The 24,094-nt window shown below is 44.7% G+C and overlaps 1 protein-coding gene across 3 annotated transcripts in view; it reads left to right on the top strand.

Annotated features, from left to right (window-relative positions):
- YPEL2 (yippee like 2) overlaps positions 1–24,094 on the top strand; it is a 57,957-nt gene that overhangs the window by 9,105 nt on the left and 24,758 nt on the right. For all 3 annotated transcript variants that reach the window (XR_012492313.2, XM_019736355.3, XM_074320472.2), the window contains exon 2: positions 9,234–9,547. Coding sequence is in view for 2 of the 3 variants with exons in the window: in XM_019736355.3 (XP_019591914.1) it covers positions 9,431–9,547 (117 nt within the window). In the remaining variant the exon portion in view is untranslated. The remainder of the gene's footprint in view (positions 1–9,233; positions 9,548–24,094) is intronic.

The following is a 24,094-nucleotide window of genomic DNA, read 5'->3' as shown; positions in this document are numbered from 1 at the left end:
GATGGATGGTTTGTAACTAATTGGGGCCCCAGCTGTGCCCTGGGGGAGCAGCAGTTAAGAGAAATCAAGGTCACACAGTGCCAAAAGACAGTCATTTATTCAGTAAATAATATTTGATATTTGAGTGTGGGACACAGACGGCAATCAAATAATTACCTCAATAGAAGCAAAACTACAACTGAAAAGTGCTACACATGTAGAATAGAGGACCTGACGTATAGAGGACCTCCAACCCCTACCCATGACGTAGTAGAGGTTGCAGGAGGTTAAGGGGAGGGTTCCCTGGTGAAGTAACTTTTGAAGATTGGCCACATCTCTTACCCTGTTTTCCAAAATGTTGTTTTTTTGATAGATCTTCTAAATGGCTGTTTTACATTATAGTTTGAGTACGGTCTTGTCTGAAGGCAGAGGAATGGACCGAGCCCTCTCTAGGTCCCCGATCGTGGGGAAAATGTGTTTGTTTTGTTTTAACCGGGATTATCATCTCTGGGCATTGCCAAATACAAAGCAGAGAACTGATGCTTAGATGGCAGTCTCTGGTGGCTGGAGGACAGGGGCAGAGCTGGCCCTCTTTCCCATGTGGAGCAGAGGCAGGGTTGAGGGACCGCTTTTCTTCTTGGCCTGAACCAAGTCTGACACTTCAGTTTTCTCTATTTCGGTCTCACCTAGAGTAGTAGCTCAGACTGCGCTGGGGTTTTGTGGGGACCACCTTGGGAAAAAGAAGGTTCCTGGGTTGGCAGTGGGTCCAGAAGTCAATGCCAGCCTGGGAAGGGTTCCTTGAGACGGTGTGAAGGGCCAGGGAGACGGAATGGGAAATGTTTCTGCCATCAGACAACAGCCAGGTAAAACCATTGGAGGGTCGTGTGGTGTGGCTTATTGGAAATATGGCTCCATGGTACTGAGTTTTATTAGACTCCTGCTAGCCCAACTGAGCTGATGTTACAAGAGTTTGCTGCCTTTTTAACTTTGTGGAGCATGAATGGCGTGTGAGTCCCATGTAATGCTCAGAATTAGGTATTTTAAATGTAGTGGGTATGGCAAAATAAGGAAATTATAAAAATAACTGCGTACAGCGCAGCTCTGTTTCACTGATGGTCATGGTCTTGATATTAACACTTAGCAAGAATCTCCAATGTTGTGGACACCAGGAGCCCTGGGGAAAACATCATGGGTAAAGACTGGACTTCTGACTGTAGGAAGTTCCCAGTCTAGTAGAGAGACAGGCACACAATGTGCTAAAGGCCATTCCAGAGAAAAAAATGGTTTTCTGCATGCTGGAAGGAGGCCACCGGCTCTGCGTAGGGTCTCATTTAAGCTAGGTATTATGGGGTGAGCAGGCATTTACCAGGCGGAGAAGATGGGTTGAGGCAACTGCAGGGGCTGAAGCAACTTGAGAAAAGGTATCGAGGGAACTTGGTCTGCTGGGGAAACGGGTTTGGAGTGAGGTGGAAAGGGGATGAGAAGATAAGCCACCAGGTTCTTGGTGCCTTATTGGTTCCTAGAGGGGTTGGACCTAGTTCTATATGTTGCCAGGAAACCACTGGAGGTTTTGAAACAGAGATGTGATCAGATTTTGTTGTATAAATAGAATTCTAGATGGGCTGGAGAGGTAAGAGCTGAGTCAGTGAGTCCAGTTAGGAAGCTGTCATGGCTGTTCAGGATGAGAGAAGACAGTGCTGCTGGCCGGGACTGTGACGATGGCCATGGGAGGCTGAGTTTCAGAGCCAGAACCAACTGTCTAGGGGACAGATGAAGTACGACACAGAAGGAAGGGAGAATAAAGGGTGTTTTCTGTTTGAGCAACTGGGCCAAATAGCATTAGCATTCAAAACTATTAGTGTTTAGGGCAGCCGGTTAGCTCAGTTGATTAGAGTGCATTTCTGCTATGCAGCACCAAGGTTGCCAGTTCGATCCCCGCATGGGCTACTTTGAACTGCGCCCTCCTTTAAAAAAAAGAAAAAAAAGAAAGAAAGAAAAAGAAATATTAGTGTTTGGACCTGGCATGTTGGAGGCTGCCCATGTTTTTGTTCCTCAAAAGCCTGGTTGTGATAAATGACATTCATGGAGCATTGCCAGAAAGTTCTGTAGCTCTTCCATTTCTCCCGAGAGTCTGTAACACTGGATCCAGCCAGACCATCAGAAAGCCATGTTCTTTCCTGATTTGATCCCATGTGGAATCCCTTTCACTGCATTGCCCTTTGGTGTTTGTTAGGCTGTCCGTTTTCATGGAGGGATTTCTCAAAAACAGTCTTGCAAGAGGGTTACAGGGTAGGAACTGTTGGGGTGTGTTGGGGCTCTTGTCTGCTAGGTTACCCATTGTCTCCTCTATGACTACCCAGAAAAGAAATGTCTCTCAGAAAATCTGTATCCGGAACAACCCAGGTTCTTTTATTTTATAGGAAATATAAACTTCATAACTGCTGACATTTTTTTTTCTGCCTTGGTTACTGGGAAACTCAAAGCCAAATTTGCAATTAAAATCCAGTAAATATTTAGCAACTTAGCAGCATGCATTTCTATGCCCCAAACTCTCCTTTTTTCTTACCCAAATTTGTTAACCTATTTTATAATGGTATTGTATTGTTTATATTTTTGTAAGCTACCTTAAGTTCTTTTTGGACTGGGAGTTGTATAAGAAAAAGAAGGAAGCCATGAATGAACTGTAGGCAAATGTGTTTGGTAACCTCTCTTCAGACGGGTTTTTCACATTATTTTTGATTAAAATTGTAGAAACAACCCAAAAGATATGATGTCTTCGTAGCCAGCTAGCAACAGTTACTTCTATCTAATATTTAGTAAATTACATGCAAGTTTCAGGATTTTCAAGGGAAACTGCCTCTTCTCTATGTAGATGTTCTAACAGATGCAAGCCTCACTTGGGGGCCTCCCCAGGCAAAGTGCTGAATGAAGGGCCATATGGTAAATACACTGCTGTGCTAACAGATGTTTCGAAGGCATAGTCTAGCAGCCATCTCTGAGTGGACTCTGTGAGACTGGCATTTTCTGTGACCTCACGGAAATCAAGGTCTTAACAGAATCTGGTTGATGGATGGATACGTACTCTGCTCTAGGGCAGAATTCAGCTGGCAGACATCATTACAATATACTGTGTTTCCCCGAAAATAAGACCGAGCCGGACCATCAGCTCTAATGCGTCTTTTGGAGCAAAATTTAATGTAAGACCCAGTATTATATTATGTTGTATTATATTATATTATATTACATTATATAAGACCTGGTCTTATATTGAAATAAGATTGGGTCTTATATTAATTTTTGCTCCAAAAGATGCATTAGAGCAGATGGTCCAGCTAGGTCTTATTTTGGGGGAAACATGGTAGAATCAGGACTTTAAAAACTGAAGGAATCCTAGAGATCATGTAGGATTATCATCTGACAGATAATCCCCCTGAAATCAAGACTAGGCCCTGTATCCAGGATAGAGATGAATGGTTGGTTTTGTTTACCAGAAGGTAGTTACTTGATATCCAAGCTAGTTTTCATTATTATCAACTGGTTGGATTTGCAGTACACCTGGGTCCACTGCTTTACACTGGGTAGTGATGAAATGATGACATTCAGTTTCCGGTGTGTCTTGCACATTAGTTGCTTGGCAGTTTGAATCCGGGCATTTCAGTCAAGTTTACACCCGTGGCCCCATCCTGGGATTAGTCGCATCAGTGCAGACCACAGAGGTAACTTTTCCTCTGCATTAAAGGATGGAATGGCCTGTTGTTTGGAATGACATATCAGTAATGTCAGATCCCCAGTTAAGCCACAAAAACCTACTTAAACCACAGTGTACCTTTAAGTGGATTAATTTAGGTCCTAACCCTCTAACCACCATGAGTCAGCCTAGGAGGACAGGAACATTGCTTTGTTTGGGTGTTGTGAATAAACAGTTCCTGTGCTTTTTCACGCTTGCTGGTAAGGGTGATTATAGCTAATCGAGGTTATTGAGTACTAACCATGTGCTGAATGCTTCACTTGCATTATGTCATTGGTTCTTTTGTCTCCTCCGTGAGGTAGGCACTGTTGTCATTCCCTGTTAGGCAACTTGCATAATGGTGATGCAGCTCGTGAGAAGAACCAAGACTGAATCCAAGCGCATCTGCCTCTAGATCCTGTACCCCTCAACCGTGGGCTATGCTGCCTCCCACTTCTCTTATTTGGAAGCCCGGGAAAGGGGTTCTCTCTGCTCCCTGGCCAGGGTTCAAGGATTCTGGTGAGATTAGCAATGGGGAAGGAGGTCAGTCCTCCTGGGATGAAGGCCTCCCACAGCCATTCACTCTCTCTCTCCTAATTCTGTCTCCCAGTTCCTGAAATGGCTGGTCTATCCCCCTATTTATTGCCTCCAGTAAGGGCTTTTCTCTTTCCTCACCCATGATGGGATAGAGCAGGGCTACTCCATCATGTTCCTCCTCTCCTGTCCTTAAAGCTAGCATACAGCCTTCTTTAGGCTTTCTAAGAGTTCCTACAATAAGTAAATGATGGAAAAGTTGGAAGTGTGTTCAGTTGTTACCCCCACAGCTATTCACATATTTAACCTAGACCCTGCAAATGCAAAGAATGGGCATCAGTGCCAATGACAGGCCTTTAATTAATACCCAGGACTTAAAAATTCACCCATAGCCCAGATGAACCATAGTTCTGGGCATCTCAGCACAGGGTCTGAGTGGAGAAGGGTCTGGGCCTGAAGACCCAGAGTAACGTTGCCTCCTGCCTCATTACTGGGAGAAGGGAGGGGCCCCAGTCATGCCTGCCACCCACACAATGGGTGGACCAGTCTAGTCATCAGCCAGATGCGAAGCAGTGGGAGTTCAGGTAAGTGACGGCCTCTACGGTGTGTCCTGTGCTGCTGAGTTCAGGGGGTGCAAAAGTTATTAAAACGCAGTCCCTACTCTTGAAGCTTACCTCTAGTAGAGGCAGGAAAGGATAATTTCAATTTCAGCAGGGTAAGTGTTAAGACAGAGGTGAGCGCAGAGGAGGCGCCAATAAGCCCAGGTGCTGAGGTGACATTTGAGCTGAGTCTTAAGAGACGCCAGGGCATGGTGAGCAGTGGTGGGAAGGGTGTGTCAGGCTGAGGGAATGGCATCCACGAAATCTTGCAAGGGTGGAAATACATGTGGTGTATTAGGAGGGACTACAAAGAGTTTGGTTGCCAAATCTGAGCACTTAAGAGAGTTCTTGACACATGGTTGACCCTTAAATGTCAGTTCAATAAGGAGAGTACAGAGCATGAGGTGGTAGAGATGAATCTGAAGCCATTTATAGGTGTCAGTTTTCATTTATGGGGGTCGATGGTTTTCAGTAATACACACTTAGAATTTGTTGTATATTTACTACATGCCAGCCAGACGCATGTGTTGAGTACTTTATATGTAGTAGTTAATCTGCACAAGAGTCCCACGAGGAAGATATTATTCCTATTTTTTAATGAGGAAAGCGAGATCCAGAGAGGTTAAGTAACTTGTCCAAGGTCACACAGCTAGTAAATGATAGAACTGGGATTCAAAATCCCTGAGTCTGGTCACAGAGCCTGTCATTTTAACTGCTACCCCATATTGCCTTTCCGAAGGCAATGAGAATGGTGACGTGGTCAAATCTGCTTTTTAAATAGACAATACGGGCTGAAATGCAGAGGGTAGGACAGGGGCTTAGGGGCCTGCCAGGGCTGTGTGCCAGCCCTGTGTATGCCCTTACATCATCTCATCTAATCCTCATAATCCTATGTAGGTTGTTGTTGTTAAAGTTAGGGAAGCTGAGGGTCAGAGTGGTTGAATAATTTGCCAAAAATCACTCAGCTAGAAAGGAATAGAACTGGTTTGTGATTCCAGAGCCCACTTCTTTTCTAGGCAGTCTCTGCCTATCCTCTACCAAAACACCCCCCAAAAACAGAGGCCCACCTAAGGTTGGTCCCATGCTGTGGCTGGAGGTGTTACTTCCCCCGAGTGGGTTCCACCTTCTCAGTTTCTGTGGCTCTGTGTGTGGCAGTACAGTCTTGCTTCCCACATTATTCATTGAGTTCCTTCATGGCTTACCTGAAGAATTCATATCTCTTACCCCTCCATCCTGGGGACACTCAAAAAGTTCTGTTTTGAGTCCCAGATGCTGTTGTGGCTCCTTGGAAAGTAGGCCTGTCAGGTGGGCTGGCAGGTTTGGAGAGTGCTCCCATGCATCTGACTCTCAGAGTGGTGTATTTAAGGTCTTTATTTTTAATCATAATAGTTCACATCTTTTCTTTCCATTCTGGTCAGCGGGAGGTGGCTGGGGATGGTAGCAAATCTTTCTTTAATTTCTACTGTGATGGATTATCACTTCACTTAAAATGGTGTTTAATTTGTGCATGTGCCCTGAGGCTTTTAAATATTGAGCTCATTTGATTATTATTGGAAATCAATTTGGACTTCACAATATGTGCAATGAGTTGGTGAACTTATGAAGCCCCATGGAGCCTGCGGCCCCATACCCTCAATTTCTTTAAAAAAAAAAAAATTCTTCTATTTTGTCTTCTTTCCTACAAACCCAATTCACAGAAGCAGTTTTTAAAATTTTCCCACAAGAGGGAAGAAGCCAGTAACAGGTGATTATTTTTTGGTCCCTACTTCTCATTTTTTTCTCACTCAGCCTACTCTCTTCTTTCTTCTCAGGCACAAGGACCCTTTCCTGAGCCTACTTCACCTTGCTTTCAACTCACTCCCTCTCATTCCCTCTTGTTTGCCCTGTACCAGTTGAACAAGATTCATATTTCAGCAAGCCACTTTTCCTTTCCTTCTTGGGGAAGGAGTCAGCTTTTGGACGCTTGTGAATTCCTATGAAAGCAAGAAGGCAGAGTGACTGGAGCAGCAAAAAGTAATGCCTTCTGTCGAGGCTCTCCAGAGTTTTTCTAGCACCAGGCATATTGTTTATGTGGTCGATTTTTCTCTTGTTTTTTTAAGTTCAGAGCTATGGTGTGCAATGAATGTGGGTGCATGGGTATGTGTTTGTATGTGACATACTCACATTTAATACAGACTATAAATGCTTATTGCTCAGAAGGTAGCTTTGTATAAGTTTCGGGATTCAGATTTGAAGCTGAGCATAACCAGAAACCCCTGCCTGCAAACTTTTTTTTGGGTTTCCTACAGAAGAGAAGTGAGAGAAGAAATAATTCTGCTCTGGGGAAATGCATAATTTAGAAGCCGGCTGCATGTATAAGAAAACAGACTCTGTGGCTGCTCTGTAAACCCAGACTGGCAGCCAGGGCTCATTGTTTCCTTTTCTTCCCTCAGTGTTTATATAAGACTGAAGGGGCCGGTGCTCCTGGTGCTCCCCACTGGGCAGCTAAAGTTGTGGACTTCAGAAGCGGCCGGCCTCCCTGCTTGCTTCCTCTGCCTGTCTTTTCGATTCCTTACCCTGACCTACCACCCCTTCCTTTCCTGCAGATACTGTTTTTCCTGAGAGTGCAACAGCAGGAGTATTGGAAAGTACAGAAAAGCCCAAGTTGGGTACATGGCTCTTTCTACCACCTGTAATGCTGCAATACCCAACAGCATTGGTCTCCTGTGGGCTTTTGTTTTGACCACTCACCTTACCCACTCCCAGAATATCCCCGGGGTGAGATGAAAGGTCTCTGGATCCAAGGGATCATGTATCTTTATGGCCAGGCCTAACTCCAAGGCAAAGCTGGGGAAATTAATTCTCACCTCCATATGGAAGTATTTCTGTAATGTTCAGTTTAACCTGATTTTACATCTTTAAAAATAGACTGAGCAGGGAAGACATTATGCCCCTGGAAGTCTGAATTTCTCCAACAGTTGGACGTCTCATGTAGAATTGGTCCCCCCTGATGTGGAGCCTGCTTGGCTCAGGGCTGCAAAAGGGACATGAAGGATAAGGGGCAGTGAACGCTGTTGTCCTTCAGCCTGGTGCTGGGCAGTGGTGTGGGCCGCTCAGGAAGATAGATAGAGTCCCAGGGGTAGAGTGGCCTGCAGTGATTGCTGTGGGGGAAGGAAGTGAGGGATAAGGGCAGCTTCCCTTTGGAAGATTTGGTTCCCGTGAGGTTTAGAAGGAAAAGAGAACTGTGATTTGCGGGCTTTCTCTAGACATCCATATGGATCCCAGACATAATCCAGCAAGGAAGGTTGGTTTTGTTTGTGTTCCTCCCCCATCTCTCTAAATAATTTTATCTTCACAGCACAGCAGGTGTTAATTAACAGTCTGGCTCTCCTCGGAGGTAGGCAAGTGGAAACACCACCCCGCTAGTGAAGGCCAGGGAATAGGCGGGTCCAGAAGCCTCAGGTAGTTGACTCTGAGAAGCAGAGTGAGTCGTAGATCTTGGGGCTTTGCCGTCAGACCTTTACTTGGACATATCCCGAGAGTTACCTCACTTTCTCAGTGTCCTTGGTTCCCGATAGAATAAAAGAGCTGAGGTTCTGGTAGGAGAACTGTTTGGTACTGTCGGATGATTAATGGGAAGTTTGAGGGTTGAGGAGAAATTCTGGTAAAATTCACTCTCCTAGTGAATTTTAGATATGGGAGTCTGATTATGCCATTGGTTTCATTCATTCACTTGATTTTTCAACAAAACAAACACACACACAAACAAACAAATACAGAGCGTCTACTTCTGGACAAAGTATTGGAACCACTTCTCCCGAAAGAGCCACAAGGGACCCTGCTGGTTGGGAACTTGATCCTTTGTATCCCATGCTTAATCTACAAGTAAAGGGTGGTAAAGGATGGTGTGGGGTTTATTGTCTCTGCAGGTGGGGATTTCAAGTTTTGGAGGATTGCCGGCATCTGGAAATGGATGAGAACTCCGTATGTGGCTGTTGATGTAGTGACTCTCTAGAGGCCGAATTTCTTTTCCTTTAGCCGTTTATCTTAGTTGGCTCAGGAGAGTAGCGGGGGTTTAGGAGTCCTCTCGTGGGGGCTATAGTTAGCACATCTTTAATCTGGCCATTTCTAGAACTCCCAAGGAATGGTGATCGTGCCCGTTTGCTGGATGTTGGTGAAGGGTACCTAGGGACTGCTGAGAGCCCTGAGTTGATATTGAACCTCCAACTCTAGAGAAGTAGCAATACTGGTACCTCTAGTGGTTTCTTCTTCATTGGGCATCTTGACACAGTGCAGGAAAAGGGGGTCATTTTATCCTGGACGTGTTGCCCTCTTGGTGGCAGCTGGACTCTACTTGCTTTGTAGGAAGCCCAGCTCCGTCAGCTAATGCTACTCCCCTTATCTTGGCACTGCAGGCTGCTGAGAACCAGCCCTAGACCTCTGCTTGAGGCTCCTTCCTCCGAAGACATCACCAGTGTGTGGAGCCTGCCCCACACCCACCCCCTGCCAAACCACGGCCTTTACCTGTGTCTTCCGGTGTTTCCCGTGCGACCCATCCTGTGGGAGTGCCTCGTGGGCTGCCCCAGAGTTCACTCCACGCTCAACAGCGCCAATGGTGAAGATGACAAGATCCAAGACTTTCCAGGCCTATCTGCCCTCCTGCCACCGGACCTACAGCTGCATTCACTGCAGAGCCCACTTGGCCAATCATGATGAACTCATTTCGAAGGTACAGGTTCCTTGCAGGTCTTCCTTGCCTACCATGGGGGAGGGCATGGCCTGCCCCTAAGGTTGCAGAGGTGCACAAGCTCTCCCAGAGAGCCGGGGATATCTGTACTCCATCTTCTGTACAGGGAGGGCTGACCCACAGGGCTGTCTCATTCAACCGAGAAACAGCTCTTGAGTTGGAGAGAGATTGTACTAGTTCTCTTTGTTATTTTGGAAATTAGACGTCATCCTGTCGGAGGCTGTGGGATAGCGGCTCGCAGGCCGGAAAGGAGAGGCGTTGAGGAGGGATTGGAGGCTTAGGTTGGCTTGCTTGGCTTAGGTTGGCAGGTGAACACTGTGGAGAGTACTGCCTACCTGAAAAGTGAGTTTTCAGAAAGATGATGGGGCCAAGATGTCTTGTAGCAGGGGTTTTTAGCTGAGATAAGGAGGGTATTGCCTTCCAAGCCCTAGAGAAGGTTATGAGACTGTTGAATTACTAAAATGGGCGGCCCTTGGCGAGGACCAAAAGTGGCTTGGTGAAGACCTCATTCACTGGCTTGTGAGGACCTCTAGGGCTTCTAAAATAGCAAGACATTTGATCACAATCAAGAAAAAATGGAACCCTATTTTCCCGGAGGAGCCTTGGCAACTGCTTCCTGAAGTTGGGGCAGGGGAATTATTTAAAAAAAAAGAAGAAGAAATAAACCCAACATCCCAGTTATGCAATCCAGGAACTGGCTCCTTAGGGAGCAGTCTCAGGGGAGCTATCGCCTTCCTGGCCCTAAATTCCCAGGAGAGGAGAAACAGGTTTTACTAGGCTTCATGAAAAGGAGAAAGATCATGGGGGACTTTTCCCTTTAAAAAGCCTGCTTCCTCAGAACCTGTGCTACCTGCCATTCAAGGTAAAAAAAAGAAACAGTCAAACCTTTATGCAGACCCAGACTAAGTTTAAAAAAAAAAAGAAAAAAAAAGGAAAAAGAGTGTTCTTGATCCCTTTACAAGAACTGCTAGAAAAGGTGGCATCACTTTCCCTGCCTCTGGCTTGGTAGCCGCAGCCAGAGAAGAATGCAGGATCCACAGTTACAGAACAGCCCCATCCAGCTGGCTGCTTTGACAGGAAGTGAGGAAGGCTGCCTGAACCACCACATCTGTGGTACTGGGGATTCTTAAACCAGGACTGAGGATGGACCTCCTCCTTTTACTCTGCTTCCAGGGTCTCAGGTTACCATAGAGCTTGAACCCTGGAGCCCTCAGAGTCCTGGCATCTGGCCCACGTTCCCCTCTGTTACTCTCCTTTGTGCTATTTATGTTCCAGCCAGCCTATAGCTTCCTTCTCTATCACCTAACTCATCTTGTCTCAGATTCCTTGGATCTTTTGAGAACCCCTTGAGTCTGCAAGTTTGGAAGTGGAGAGGCTCCGTCAGTGAGGGAAGACGGGAGTTAGTCCTCTTTGCTTTGGAAGGGTGCCTGCAAGCTTGGAGGGAAAATGTGAGTTGTCCTATTTCTGAAAGTCTCCAGAGAAAGTAGAAGCCAAGACATTTTTTTTAGTATCAGAAAGAAGTGTGCTATGTATCATAAGAAATTGAGGTACTAATAAAATGTATTTTAGCACCTTCTCTATACTAAGAACTCTGCTACTTGACACTTTACAGCTGTTATCTCACTTAACCCTCATAAACCTTTAAGGTAGGCGATGTTAGTCATTTTTTATATGGATAGAGAAATTGAGACTCATAAAAGATATCCAAGAACTCAAGTCAGAGGCTCAAAGGAGAGAGAGCAATTACTTTGAGCATGTTCAAGAAGGATTTCTGGAAGAGGTGGTATTTGAGCTTGGCCTTGTAAGATGGGTCGAAGTGAATATAAGAAGATGGTAATGACCTTTGAAAGTACTGTGTCTTCTCTCTTTGGCTTGGTGTACAGGGTCTTGGTGATCTGACAGAGCCGTTTTTTTTAGTTACAGTGTTTCCCCGAAAATAAGACCGGGTCTTATATTAATTTTTGCTCCAAAAAAAAGCATTGGGGCTTCTGTTCAGGGGATGTCATCCTGAAAAATCATGCTAGGGCTTATTTTCTGATTAGGTCTTATTTTTGGGGAAACACGGTAAGTCTCCTGTCAGTTCCCTTGCTTTATATTTCAACCACTTGGAACTAAGCAGTATTCCCTGAATATACAGATAGGGGAATTTCAGGCCTCTGTGCCTCAGCCAAGAGCAGCCCTCTTTCTTCACCTTCTTCCTCTTTCCCAGGAGCTCTTACACATCCTTTTTTCCACCTGGGGCCTTTTCCTACTAGCTTTGTATCTCTGGCTCAGAACCTGACCCATGGCAAGAGCTCAGTAAGTGGTCAAATAAACGGATGGATGGAGCGTGAGCCTTGGGAGAAGACAAATGATGAGCAAAAAAGACTTTGTTGGCTTCATGTCCTCCTTCCTGCCCCCTTTGGGGCAGAAAGGCTTAGTCACAAATCCAGGCCAAAGTCAACACAGGCTTCAATTTCATTGGCTACAACCGGTGCACAGATGGGGTGCATTAGAGCTCGATGATTTAAAGAGTTGGGTTAAATGCCTGGCTGTGGGGAAAGACTGAGGGAACTATGGCTGGCATTGTACAAAGATTCTTTTATTTCACTCCAAAGCCACCCCCGGCATGAAATCTATAGATTCTTATGCAGGTCTACTTAACGGAAAGATCATTGCCACAGCCCCCTCCTTGGAAAATGGGCCTTTCTTTTCATTTTGTTTCTCTCTTCCATTTAAGAAAGTTCAGGGAGAGAATGTTTCTCCTGTTCTTCCCTCTTGACATAATCTCCTATGTGGTTTCAGAATCCGCCCAGTGGGAGTTAGGAGCTGGGAAGCAGATAACTGGAGCAGCAGTGTAATTAAATGATACTTTGTACTTGTAATAGAGCCTTTCATCTGGAAGCTTGACATTCCATTGTTTGGTCTAACAGAAAAAAACCAACCCCCCTCCAAAAAAAAAAAAAAAAAAAAAAAAAAAAACCCCGAGTCTGCCTTCCTTAATGGAGAAGGAAGGCAACACAAAGGTCCAGAGAACTGAAGCTCTGAGTATGTGGCTAGCAGAGAACTGGAGGATAGAATCAGGATTTCAGGCTCCCTTCCTATCAGAGTGCTAAGCCCACATGGAAATGTGTGATTGTGAAGACTTAAAACAATTAGGGTCTGTATTGAAATGGTGGTGGAAAGAATCCTGCACTAAGCATTCCACCTTCTCAACGTGCTCTAGATTTCCTAGAGGCCTGGTTGCTGGGAATCAACTGTCCAACCTCTGATTCTCAGTTTCTAGCTAAATAAAATCAGTGCAATAATATTTGCTGTGTCTAATGCCTAGCAGCCAGCACTTGTGTGCTTACTATATGCCATCCCCATAACAGCCCTATGCGGTAGGTGTACCTTATTTGGCGGGGGGAGGGGAGCAGGTTTACCTCATTGGGTTGTTATGAGGCTGGATGAGATCATAGATATGTGGGTGGTTTGCAAATCAAAGCTATATGTGAGTATAAAGTAGTCTCTTTGCTTCTCTTGGCCTTGCTGTCCAAAAAAGAAAGAAAGAAAAAAAAAAGAAAAGAAAAGGCAGGGGTTGAGGTGGAGGGGATTTAGTTTAGCCAAGCAAATTTAGTTTAGGCCAAAAAGTTTCACTTTAGAACCTGGAACATAGGAGTTGACTGTAAGAGACAAAGGCAGTAGAAGAAATCGACAGGAAAGTTGTACATGTCTGCAGAAGCGTGACAGCACTTGCTCTGTAGGATGGGGGTGGGGGGGAGGTGAGGAACTCTTTGAATTGATGACAGAACTATCTAGGGAATGTGTTGAGTCTCCTCCGATTTCTTCTTGGGGGAGTTATGGTCTCAGTACTGGAGTGTTTTCAGGCAGAGGTATTTTGTGTTGGCATGAGGAATTGCTCATACTGTTGTTTCTTACCCAATGGTGCAAGCCCCAGGATAAAAATATACCTTAGTTTTGTAAAATAATGGTAGTTTCAATTGGAACAGTTGCCCTGAGTGAGAACAAGCTAAATGCTCATTTCAGTGGATCCTATTACAGAAACCTACATCTTCACAAAGCATTTCCATGAAAATTCCTGTCTGTCATTCTTACCTGCCCTCCCGCCTGCTGACTTTTTGATGGCATCTTGGAGGAGCCCATTTGGGATTGGTGAATTGCATTAATCTATCACGATCCCACTTTAGGGATAGTGGCTCCACTCCAAGACAGGTTGCTCTAGTGTGCTGGGTTCTTGGAAGGAAGGTGTTTATAGGAGTCTGTAGAGTGGGAGTCCAGTGAAGGTGACAGAAAGAAATCTTTTACTCGCCCCCCACAAAAAACAAAACTGTTTACTACTATGTCAAACCTTCAGGTCAGATTATCGTGTGTGGACAAATAATAGAATTCCCAGAATTGCAGATCATCTCGCCCAGCCCCTATTCCTGAGGAAACAGGCCATGGGCAACTCAACGATCAGCCTGAGGTGACAGCCTCAGAGCCAGGCATCTCTGCTTCACACCCCTCAACTGCGTTTTGTGTGAAGAGCTCTGGTTTGTCTTGTTTTCAAGACTTGGGCCTCCTTCTCAGGTGGGACGGTTTTAGGAGGTAGGTTCTTTTATTTGTGGGGTTCCATTGGGTTTACAGTGGTGGCATTTTGGTTTTCCCTTCTTGCCTACACATTAGATGAAGCATTGCTTTGAGAAAAATGGCAGGGAAGAAAATGTTCTGAAGCCCTGTATTGATCTAGTAGCTGCTGAGAGGCCCATTCTGCCCAGCGTTTCCTACCTCTGCTTCTGAGCACTAGTGTTCTACACCAGCGATTTGCATCAAGACTTGTACCCCCAACACAGTAGCGTAGAGGTAGTGGACATGGAGGGGGTGCCAGTATGGAAGTACAGAGATCTGTCCCATCCTGTCTACTCTACCTGTCAGGGATTTGTTTCTACCACGAACCACCTTGTCTTTAATGTACAATAAAACCAACTCTCGGGGTGGCCGGTTAGCTCAGTTTGTTAGAGTGCGGTGCTGGTAGCACCAAGGTTACCGGTTCAATCCCCGCATGGGTCACTGTGAGCTGCGCCCTCCTTAAAAAAAAAAAATTAAAAAATTAAAAAACCATGTAAAAACAACTCCAGATTATTAATGCAATTATTTAGGTCCTGCGAATTTTGTGTAAAACATAAATACAGGAATAGAAGTTTTAAAAATCTACTCATTTCTTCTTGTTATAGTGAGCTTTGGATTATATCAGTAGTGTTAGTGACTGCTAGGTCACATCAAACAGAATAAGTCATCAAGTACATGTACAATAAGATGTGTGACTTAGATCATTCTGTGAGCTTCTCTAACTTGAAAATTATATTTTGAATTCTAATTTTATTGAAGGATTTTTGTTATTCAATGGATATATGCCAATGATTTTTACAAAAACTGTAATTGAATAAAATTAGTACTGCTATCCCAGTAAGACGAGAGAAACCAGGTTGCATATACATCTATAAATGTCGATCATAAAAAGTGAACGTTTTGTTTTCGAAATAGTGGGACCCGGGCTTTGACCACAGTGATTGATGAGCTTTCAGCAACACAGTAGGTGTCTTTGTTGCTTTTGCCATGTTTGTAAACCATTGTTGAATGTTTGTCAGTGTTTTCCTAAAGAGCATTTCTGAGGTACAGAAAAGGCAGAAGTGATAAATTGTGGAAGAGTTCCAACATAAGTCAATAAGCCAGTTTAAAAACACATTCAATCAATTTTGCTTCTGTAAATAAAAATCACATATCTAACCTAACATTACTTACTACTTTTCCACAACTATTTGGCCTTTGAAAGTCCTAATCTCCTATCAACAAAATATTAATTCTGGAGTGCAAAAGAGCTATCTGTTGACCACCCAGGAAGGGGTGACAGGTGAACGAAGTCTGTACAGAAAATCTCCAGACAGAGGGATGTCATTAGATTACAGTGTGTGTGTGTGTGTGTGAAAAGAAACCATCTGGAGCTTATAAAATATAATATCTTACGGCATGACCCCTGTAGGGACAGAGATTGAATTACTTCAGGCAGAGATCAGCCATAAATTAGGCTGGGATAATTTGTATGGCATTATTCTTCCACGATGAGACGGCCATAACTGGATCTCAGAGGCCTGTGGGATATGTGGGTGGTGGCAGTGGGCCTATATACTTGCTCTTTTGTCTCACTGGTTCTATCCTATAATTGTGCAGAAACTAACCACATATTCTGCGTGTGTGTATAGCACTGTACTAGATACTTTGATACCACCCTTAAGGATTTTTTTCCTCAAGGAACTTTGATTCTAGTTGCAGAGTTCATAGGTTCATAACTCATCCCTTGAACTCATCCCTTTGTACTTCACCATATATTTATCTGAAAGCAGTTATCACTGTGTAATGATGCATATCTAATGATGCATGTGAACTTCCTGAGGAGATGCTTGTGGTACTTCTTTGTGTCTCTAGCACCTGGCACAGCTCCTAGAGACTGGTAGATTTTCAGTGAATATCTGAGTGAATGACTTAGTACTCGAAGACAGAGACAGATCGCAGGGGGGTCTTAATCTGGAGTCCATGGACTGGCTTTAAGGGATCCCTGAAATTGTATGTTTAATCTGTATGTGTGTATATTTTTCTAGGGAGGGTTCCCCAGCTTTCATCAGGTTCTCAGAAGGGTTGTTGGTCAAAAAAACCTTTAAGGGATCAAATATATGGTGATGGAAGGAGAACTGACTTTGGGTGGTGAACACACTATGGGATTTATAGATGATGTAATACAGCATTATATTCCTGAAATCTATGTAACTTTACTAACAATTGTCACCACAATAAACTTTAATAATAATAATTAAAAAAAACCTTTAAGATCTATCTGTCTAGAAACTGAAGATCTGGGAAGACTTGGTAGAAGTGACATTGAGATGTGTCTTGAAGCAAGAACCTAGACAGGTAAACATGGATGGAGTGGGGCCAGTAGATAGGGCAGCGTCAACAGCGAAGTAGAGGCAGGAAGTGTGCAAAGAGCAGCCGTTCTTTGGGGTTAGATATTGAGGAACTGTGTGCCAACAGATTGAAAGGATAGGTTGAAGCCAGGTTGTTGGAAGAATAGAAGTTTGGACTTTTTCCTGCTGGCTGTTGGGTGCTACTGAAGACCTTTGAGTACCTAACGACATGATGAGAGCTTTGCTTTGAGACGGTGAATGTTGTTGTGGGGTGGTAGTTAGACTGCAGAAGAGACTGGAAATGGAGAAACTAGTGCATACACATTGCAGTGGTCTGAAGGTGTCCGGGCATGTGTGGTGATCCTGCAGTGAATACTTACTGACTACCGCTTAGAAAAGAAACACAAGCATTCTGGGATTTAAAAGAAAAATTCTCTCATGTATAGCCATGAACAAGAGGAACTGAATTCAGGAAGTCATACTCTTTGGATGGGAGGCAGACTTATTCGACAGTAATGCTTGTTCCCTGTGGAAATTAATCTGGGCACAAGTAGAATTGCTCACTAATTTATTATCAAAGGAGCTGCCGGGGACCGAGCCTGGTGAATTGTCTGTTTTTTTTGCTGAAGACAGTAGGCAGCTGGAGTACACGGATCTGCTCAAATGTGATCATTTCTATGTGGTTGCTTTAAATACCAAAAGGAAATGTTGACTTGAGCTATGAAGTGTACCCTGAAAATTTAACTCTGAGGTTTGCAAAGGCCTGTAAGGTTCCTGTCATAAGATTGGTTTGTACATTAGTGTCTCAGCATTCAGTAAGGACGCTAGTGATGGAAGCTTGTGTCCCTAGTCAAATTCCAAAGAAACTCTTTTCAAAAGGGTGTTCTCTCTGGGAAGCAAGAAGTGGGTATAGGACCTCTTCCCTTGTGTTTCTGGTTGAGCATTGGTACCCCCTCCATCTCTAGAGTGGTAAAGTTGCACCATTACTGGTTTGGCTGCTTGTATTTTGGGGCCTGAGCAGAATCCACTGTCATACACTGATTGTTCAGTTCAATAATGTGTGTGTGTGTGTGTTTCAAACAACATGCTAGGCCCTAGTCTGGGGCTAGGGATAGGAAGATGAAGCCAGCATGATTCCTGCATCTTTGGGGTACATGGGAATGAACGGCTCACAGTGGAGGGAAGAAGAATGGTACAGATGAGGTTGTATTGGTGCCATCATTTAACAAAGTATGAAAATCTACATTGCTGCTATTAACTACTATTTATTGAACATTTACTATGTGCTAGAAACTTCTTTAGACATTTTCCTTACCCCATCACTTAATTTATAATATCCTTTCAAGGTGGGGATGAAGCAACTTGTCTAAGGCCATAGGTTACCAAGAAGTCATACGGGATACAGCTTTAGATAGGTCTGTGCCCTCTTTACACAGCTTGACCGAGGTAGCTCCTCTTGGCCTCGACTATTTTCTGGTCTCTCTCAGTAATAGTGGTGATAAATCCTACCTGTCTTCCCTCCAATCATTTCCTTTGCCTGGAGGATCCTTCTTTCTTTCTCTGTTCAGTTTCTACCCATTCTTGAAGACCAGCTTAAGTTTTTTCTAGGGTATCTTCTGGACTATAGAATTCTCTCCCTCCATGGAACGTCTGTAGAACTCATTGCCTGGATAATGACTGTCTTGTAATAATATGGTCTGTGTTATTGTGGTTACATGCACTTTTTATGTATAATTGTCTTGTTTCCTAACAAGATTCTAATAACCTGGAGTCACAGGCTCTCAGAACATTAGAGCTGGAGGGGCCTTTGAACCTGGGTTTTCTAGTTGACGCCTTGGTTTACAGATCAGGAAACCAAGGCCCAGAGAAACTGACTGCCTCTTGACTTTGTACTTTGCCACCTCCTCCCTGCCACACCGCCTACAGCCTTGCACATAAGAGCCTTGCACATAGCGGGTGCTTGTAAATGCTGGAGGCAGCCCTGGGGGAGAGGGCTGACAGCTGGGAGAATGAAAGTAGCAAGCTGTGTGATCTTGGGCAAGACTGTTCTCTCTTGCTCTCCTTTCTCTTCATCCTTCCAAATGAGGCATTAGATTAAACTGACCTTAAAAGTTCCATCACCTCCCTCATTTTCTGATTCTAATATAGCAGCAAAAGGTGATCTGAGGCACCGTAACTTAGAGGTGAACTATAACCTATGAGTCAGAACATTCACTGGGTTCAAATCCTGGCTTCTTCACTTAGTAGTCATGTAAGTTAAGTAACCCCTCTGTGTCTTAACATGCTTATTGGGAAAATGAGACTAGTATTAATAATTAGATAGATACTCGAAAGGATTTTTGTGGCAATTAAATGCTGTAATCAATATAAAGTTCTTATTACAGTATCCGACATATAGTAAGTATTCAATAAATGCTGGTAGCCATTGTTATCTATGACTATTCATGAAGCAAAATAAAACAGAAATCGACACCCAAACATAACTAGGTCCTGGCACCCATTAACTGTCCTGGTATATTTGCTCCTTCTGTCCTTTTGGAGACACTCAGCTTTTGCCCTTTAGCTCTATAGCTGGTCTTCTGAGGCCTCTGTGATCTTGAGTCTCTTGTTTGTTCCTTATGATTCCAAAAGGACCGGCTGGTCTCCGGAGGTAATTAAATCACAGCAGCAGCCTCCACCTCGCTCTCTTGGGGCCTTGCCTGAAAGCAGGTATGAAGCCTCTCTAGAATTTAAATGGAAAAATCTGCCCCTGCCCCCTTCCCTTCTATTCTGTCAGGTGGTTATTTTGCCTCTGACCACACATCAACTGGTTACAGAGACCTCAAAGTACTGTGACAACAGCAGTCCAGGCAGCTGGAAGAGAATTCCTGGCCTGAGTATTGGAGCAGTAGCTAAGAGCTGTTTGTCAGTTTGGTTCACTCTGATGGTTCACGGTGGGGGTGGGGTGAGCTTCCTTTGAAAGAAGCCATTTTCCTTATCTTTAAAAAAAAACAGAACCAGAAAAGAATCTCCAATGCCATTGTTTCCAAAGCACTGAACCTGTTGCTGAGGGGAGGGTTTGACCTGGTGACCCAGAGTATTGTCTCAGGTCAGGGTTGCCAGGCCTTAGAGAGCTTTAGTGCTCTGTTTCCCCTGTTCTGGTGGCTGGACAGTGACTCAGGGAAGGAGGGGGAGGAGAGGAGGAGACAGCTCCGCCAGCTGCTGCTAAAAACAACATCTAATCAGTCCACAAACTCCCTCCCTCCAGACCACAGTGATGTCAAGAAGCAGAGCAGGTGGCCCTGTGCTCCCCGCCCCCTCCTTCCCAGCACCTTTGGGTCTTTGAAGGGGCTACTAACAATTGTCAAAAGTTAAATTATCTATCTTTTGGGGCCAAGGAACTCTTTCTTCCCAGGTAGGGCTGGTTCCATTAAGAACATTTCACTGTAACTTCAACTCGCCAGCTGATAAAGGAGGGGACAGAAAAGCATTTCCTTGCCAACACAAAAGTTCCCAGAGTGAACCCTCCTGCACTAAGTTCTATCATTTGTTCTACATTTAGCCAGCTCTTCTTATAAGTTAGGTATTGGGGATACAGTGGCAAACAGATGTATGCCTTACTCTCACCCAGCTTGTACCCAGTACCCTTTGGTTACTGGAAAGCCCACTGTGTGAAGGAGCAGCTGGTGGCAGTAGAAGTGGAGCTCTCCATCCTGAGCCTGGTACCCAGGGTCATTTGAGGCAGTTGAGAAGCCATCATTTCCATATTGCTTTCCATCCTATTTGCCTGATTTTCATGAGACACCCAAATGTGTACAGCTTTTTCCCTGACTCTCCCTGTCCTCTCCTGTCATGTCAACCTGGGCTAGCCCCGCCTAGTAAAACTGCCAGCTGGTCGCTTGCAGTTCAAGGTGGCCAGTGAATGAAACCCGCTGTTCTCTGATTGTCTTTGGAGGAATGTCTGTTCTCAGGACCAGGCCTCGCACCCTTGAGTGGTGGCTGCTTTGTTTACTTCCTTAGCTGGCTCCTCCCTTTTTAATGCCAATTGTTCCAAATGACAAGTAGGGCTCTGAAGAGTCTTTCAAGGTTCACCCTGGAAAAATTTACCCAGGAAACCTGAGGAGAGAGGAAGCAAGAGAAACCAGACTTCCTGCAGCTCCTTAAGCTGTAAGTCCCTGTATATTTATGGGGGAGGAGAACTCCTCCCTGTCTGTCTCCTCTGTAAAAACTACAGGCCAGTCTGCCCGGGGCACTGTGGGGGCAGGTGCTGAGTAAATACACCAGGAAGGAAAGCTGATAAGATATGGTCTGACAAATCTAGGTCACCAGGCTGCTGCTAGGCACCTGTGCAACTGGTCACCTTGAAACTGACAGGAGAGAGGGTGGACTTTTGTTCTGGGCACAAACTGGCCAATTTCCCATGCTTTTGTTTGTTTGTTTATTCAATAAATATTTCTTGATCAGCATTATATTCCAGGCCCTGTGCTAGGTGTTTTAGGCCCTTGTGTGTCTCCCTCAAGCCAAATCTCCTCCTGGATCCCTGGCCTATAACTAGTGCTAAAAAAAAATAAAAAATGACATCATGCAAAAGCCAGTTGGTGCACTAACTTCCAGAGTGGGGGCAGCCAGTCTCTTGGTAGATGAAGGCACTGTTTGAAGTCTTAATTTCCCTGGTTCCTTCAGCTAGATCAGGAGTCGGCAAAACTTTTCTGCAAAGGCCAGATAGTAAATATTTTAGTCTTTTCTGGCCATATGGTCTCAATCAGTCAATTCTGCAGCCATAGAGAATGCATAAACAAATGAGCATGGCTGTGTTCCAGTAAAACTTTATTTACAAAACAGGCAAGAAGCCCAATTTGCCCCTTGTGTATTATTTGCTGACCCTGAGGCTAGATAGTTAGAATGAGTGTTGGAGAAATGGGTTTTGTGCAATTCTAGGAGGAATCCCAAATCAACAGGTATGAATGGCGTAGGAGTTGATGCACTATGATCACTGACTAGGTGTAATTGACAGTCTGGTGTCAATAGAGCTACAAAAATTCCACTCCATAGGCCAAACTTCATCCCTAGCCATTTAGCACCCACAGGTTCCCACCAAAGGTTACAAGGTGACCAAGCCAAACAGTGCGTATAGTTTCATACAGTCTTAGCACTCTAATGGGGAAACAATGTGGGGCCCTGCTGATGGAGAGTCAGCGGTACCATTTTTAAAGCCCTGAATGAAGATATAAGCTACCTCTGCTCTACCCTGTTTCCCTGAAAATAAGACCTAACCGGACAGTCAACTCTAATGCGTCTTTTGGAGCAAAAATTAATATAAGACCCGGTCTTATTTTACTATAATATAAGACCAGTTCTTATATGATATAATTAATATATAATATAAGACCGGGTCTTATATTAATTTTTGCTCCAAAAGACACATTAGAGCTGATTGTCCGGCTAGGTCTTATTTTCGGGGAAACAGGGTAGGTCTGGCTCTGCCATTCACTGTTCCCTGTAGCACTGGGTATGTCACTGAACCTCTCTGACTATTCAGCATATATTGAGTACTATATGAAGCACTGGGGATATAGAAATAGATGCAGCAAAATTCTTGGCCTTAAGTAGCTTATGATCTAGCAGGGAAGACACATAAGATGTAGTGAAACACAGGCTTTGAGCAGGTGATTGTTCAGGATGCTGTGGGGGCAAAGAGCAGGATGGGTGTCTACTACTAAGTGAATAAGAAAGGGAAGTGCATTCCTCATAGTGGCAGAGAAACATTCTAGAGGAGATCAAACCTAGGGAGCCACAGGTAAGAGATGGAAAGGGCATGTGAGAGGGAATCGGAGGTCGGGGTGGATGCGGCAGTGTGGGGGTGTGGAGAGTGGGTGCAGAGTCCCAGGTGAGGAGTTCAGACTTAATTCTGTGTGCTATGGGGAGCCATTAAAAGGCTTAAGCAAGGGGTTAAGCATTTGATTCAGATTGGACTCAGCTTCTCTCCAGCTTCTATAAACTGTATATCCACGAGCTTTGTGTGAAAAGGAATGTTGATAATGTATAAAGTTAATAAGCATGATAATTAAGCCAGTGGCTGTAATTAATAACCAGTCCCTTGCTGGTGAAGACTTCAGCTAAACAGCAACCAGATAAATCATTGATCTCTCCACCAAGCACCCTTAGTTCTGAGAAGAGGGCCTTTCAGAGTTCCCCAGGACCTGGGTCCCCTGGTTTGCTGGGCCAGTTACTCCCTCTCGTGTGACCCTCCTGGCTTCTTGAGGCTCACTGAGTCATCATTAGCTGGCAGTTGCAACTCCACATGTACGGGTTTTTCTTCACAATAAAGGGAGAACTGAGTTGCAGAATTTAGATGGCTTTTGGTGTATGTAGCTTTGAGGTTTGGGACAGGGCACAGTGAAGGGCGGTGGGGAATAAGTGGCTTCTGCAGTCTTCATGTATTTTAGAGCCTGCCTGAGAATAACTGAAACTGGCATTAGAAGATGGGGCTTCTTGGGCAGTGATTCCCAAATCTAACAGCACTTCAAAATAACCTGGGATGAAAAGGCTGATCCCCAGGTCCTACCCACACGGATTCCTATTGGTAGGTCTGAGTGTGACTAGGAATTAGGGCCCTGACTAGATGAATGAAACAAGTCACCTAGGACATAAGATTTAAGGAGGCACGCACTCTTAGGAATGTGCAAGTGCAAAGGCAGCACCTCAGAGTGAGTGCCTCCTTAAATGTTGTGTTCTAGCTTTCTGGCTGGCCTCACCCTAATCCCAGCCCTACTGGAGATCTGTTTGTTTGTTTTTTTTTAAAGATTTTATTGGGGAAGGGGAGCAGTGTGTACTTCCAGGACTTTTTTCCAAGTCAAGTTGCTGTCCTTTCAATCTTAGTTGTGGAGGGTGCCATTCAGCTTCAAGTTGTTGTCCTTTCAATCTCAGTTGTGGAGGGTGCAGCTCAGCTCCAGGTCCAGTTGCTGTTGTTAGTTGCAGGGGGCGCAGCCCACCATCCCGTGCGGGAGTCGAACCGGCAACCCTGTGGCTGAGAGGATGTGCTCCAACCAACTGAGCCATCTGGGAGCTCAGTGGCAGCTCAGCTCAAGGTACCATGTTCAATCTTAGTTGCAGGGGGCGGGCCCACCATCCCTTGCGGGACTTGAGGAATTGAACTGGCAACCTTGTGGTTGAGAGCCCACTGGGCCATGTGGGAATCGAACCGTCAGCCTTTGGAGTCAGGCACATGGAGCTCTAACCGCCTGAGCCACCGGGCCGGCCCGAGATCTGTGTTTTTAACAAGCATCCCTCCTCTCCCCCTGAGACTCTGATGCAGCTAATACTAATATTGAGAGCCACTGCTCTAGGACAAATGTTCTCAGTACTTGGAAAATAGCTACACATGCTGTCCCTACCATCCACTATCAACCATCTAGCCCTTTCCACTCCCTGGAGGCCCAAAGGCTGGTTTTGACTAACATTTGTTTGAAAAAGGAAACAGTTCTTTGGAGACATTCTTCTAATAATGATGACAATAGTTATCATTTTACCAAACATTTACTAAATGCCAGGCACTGTACTGGGTACTTTTTTAAAATTTGACTCACATCTTTTGCCTCATACCAACCCAGAGAGAATTTTGGTTAGAACC

This window comes from Rhinolophus sinicus, chromosome 12 (genome assembly GCF_057876585.1).
Source record: "Rhinolophus sinicus isolate RSI-liver-muscle chromosome 12, RSI-T2T, whole genome shotgun sequence".
NCBI classification, from domain to species: domain Eukaryota; kingdom Metazoa; phylum Chordata; class Mammalia; order Chiroptera; family Rhinolophidae; genus Rhinolophus; species Rhinolophus sinicus.
The sequence above is the reverse complement of the archived record's forward strand: the minus strand, read 5'-3'. Positions and strand labels throughout refer to the sequence as shown.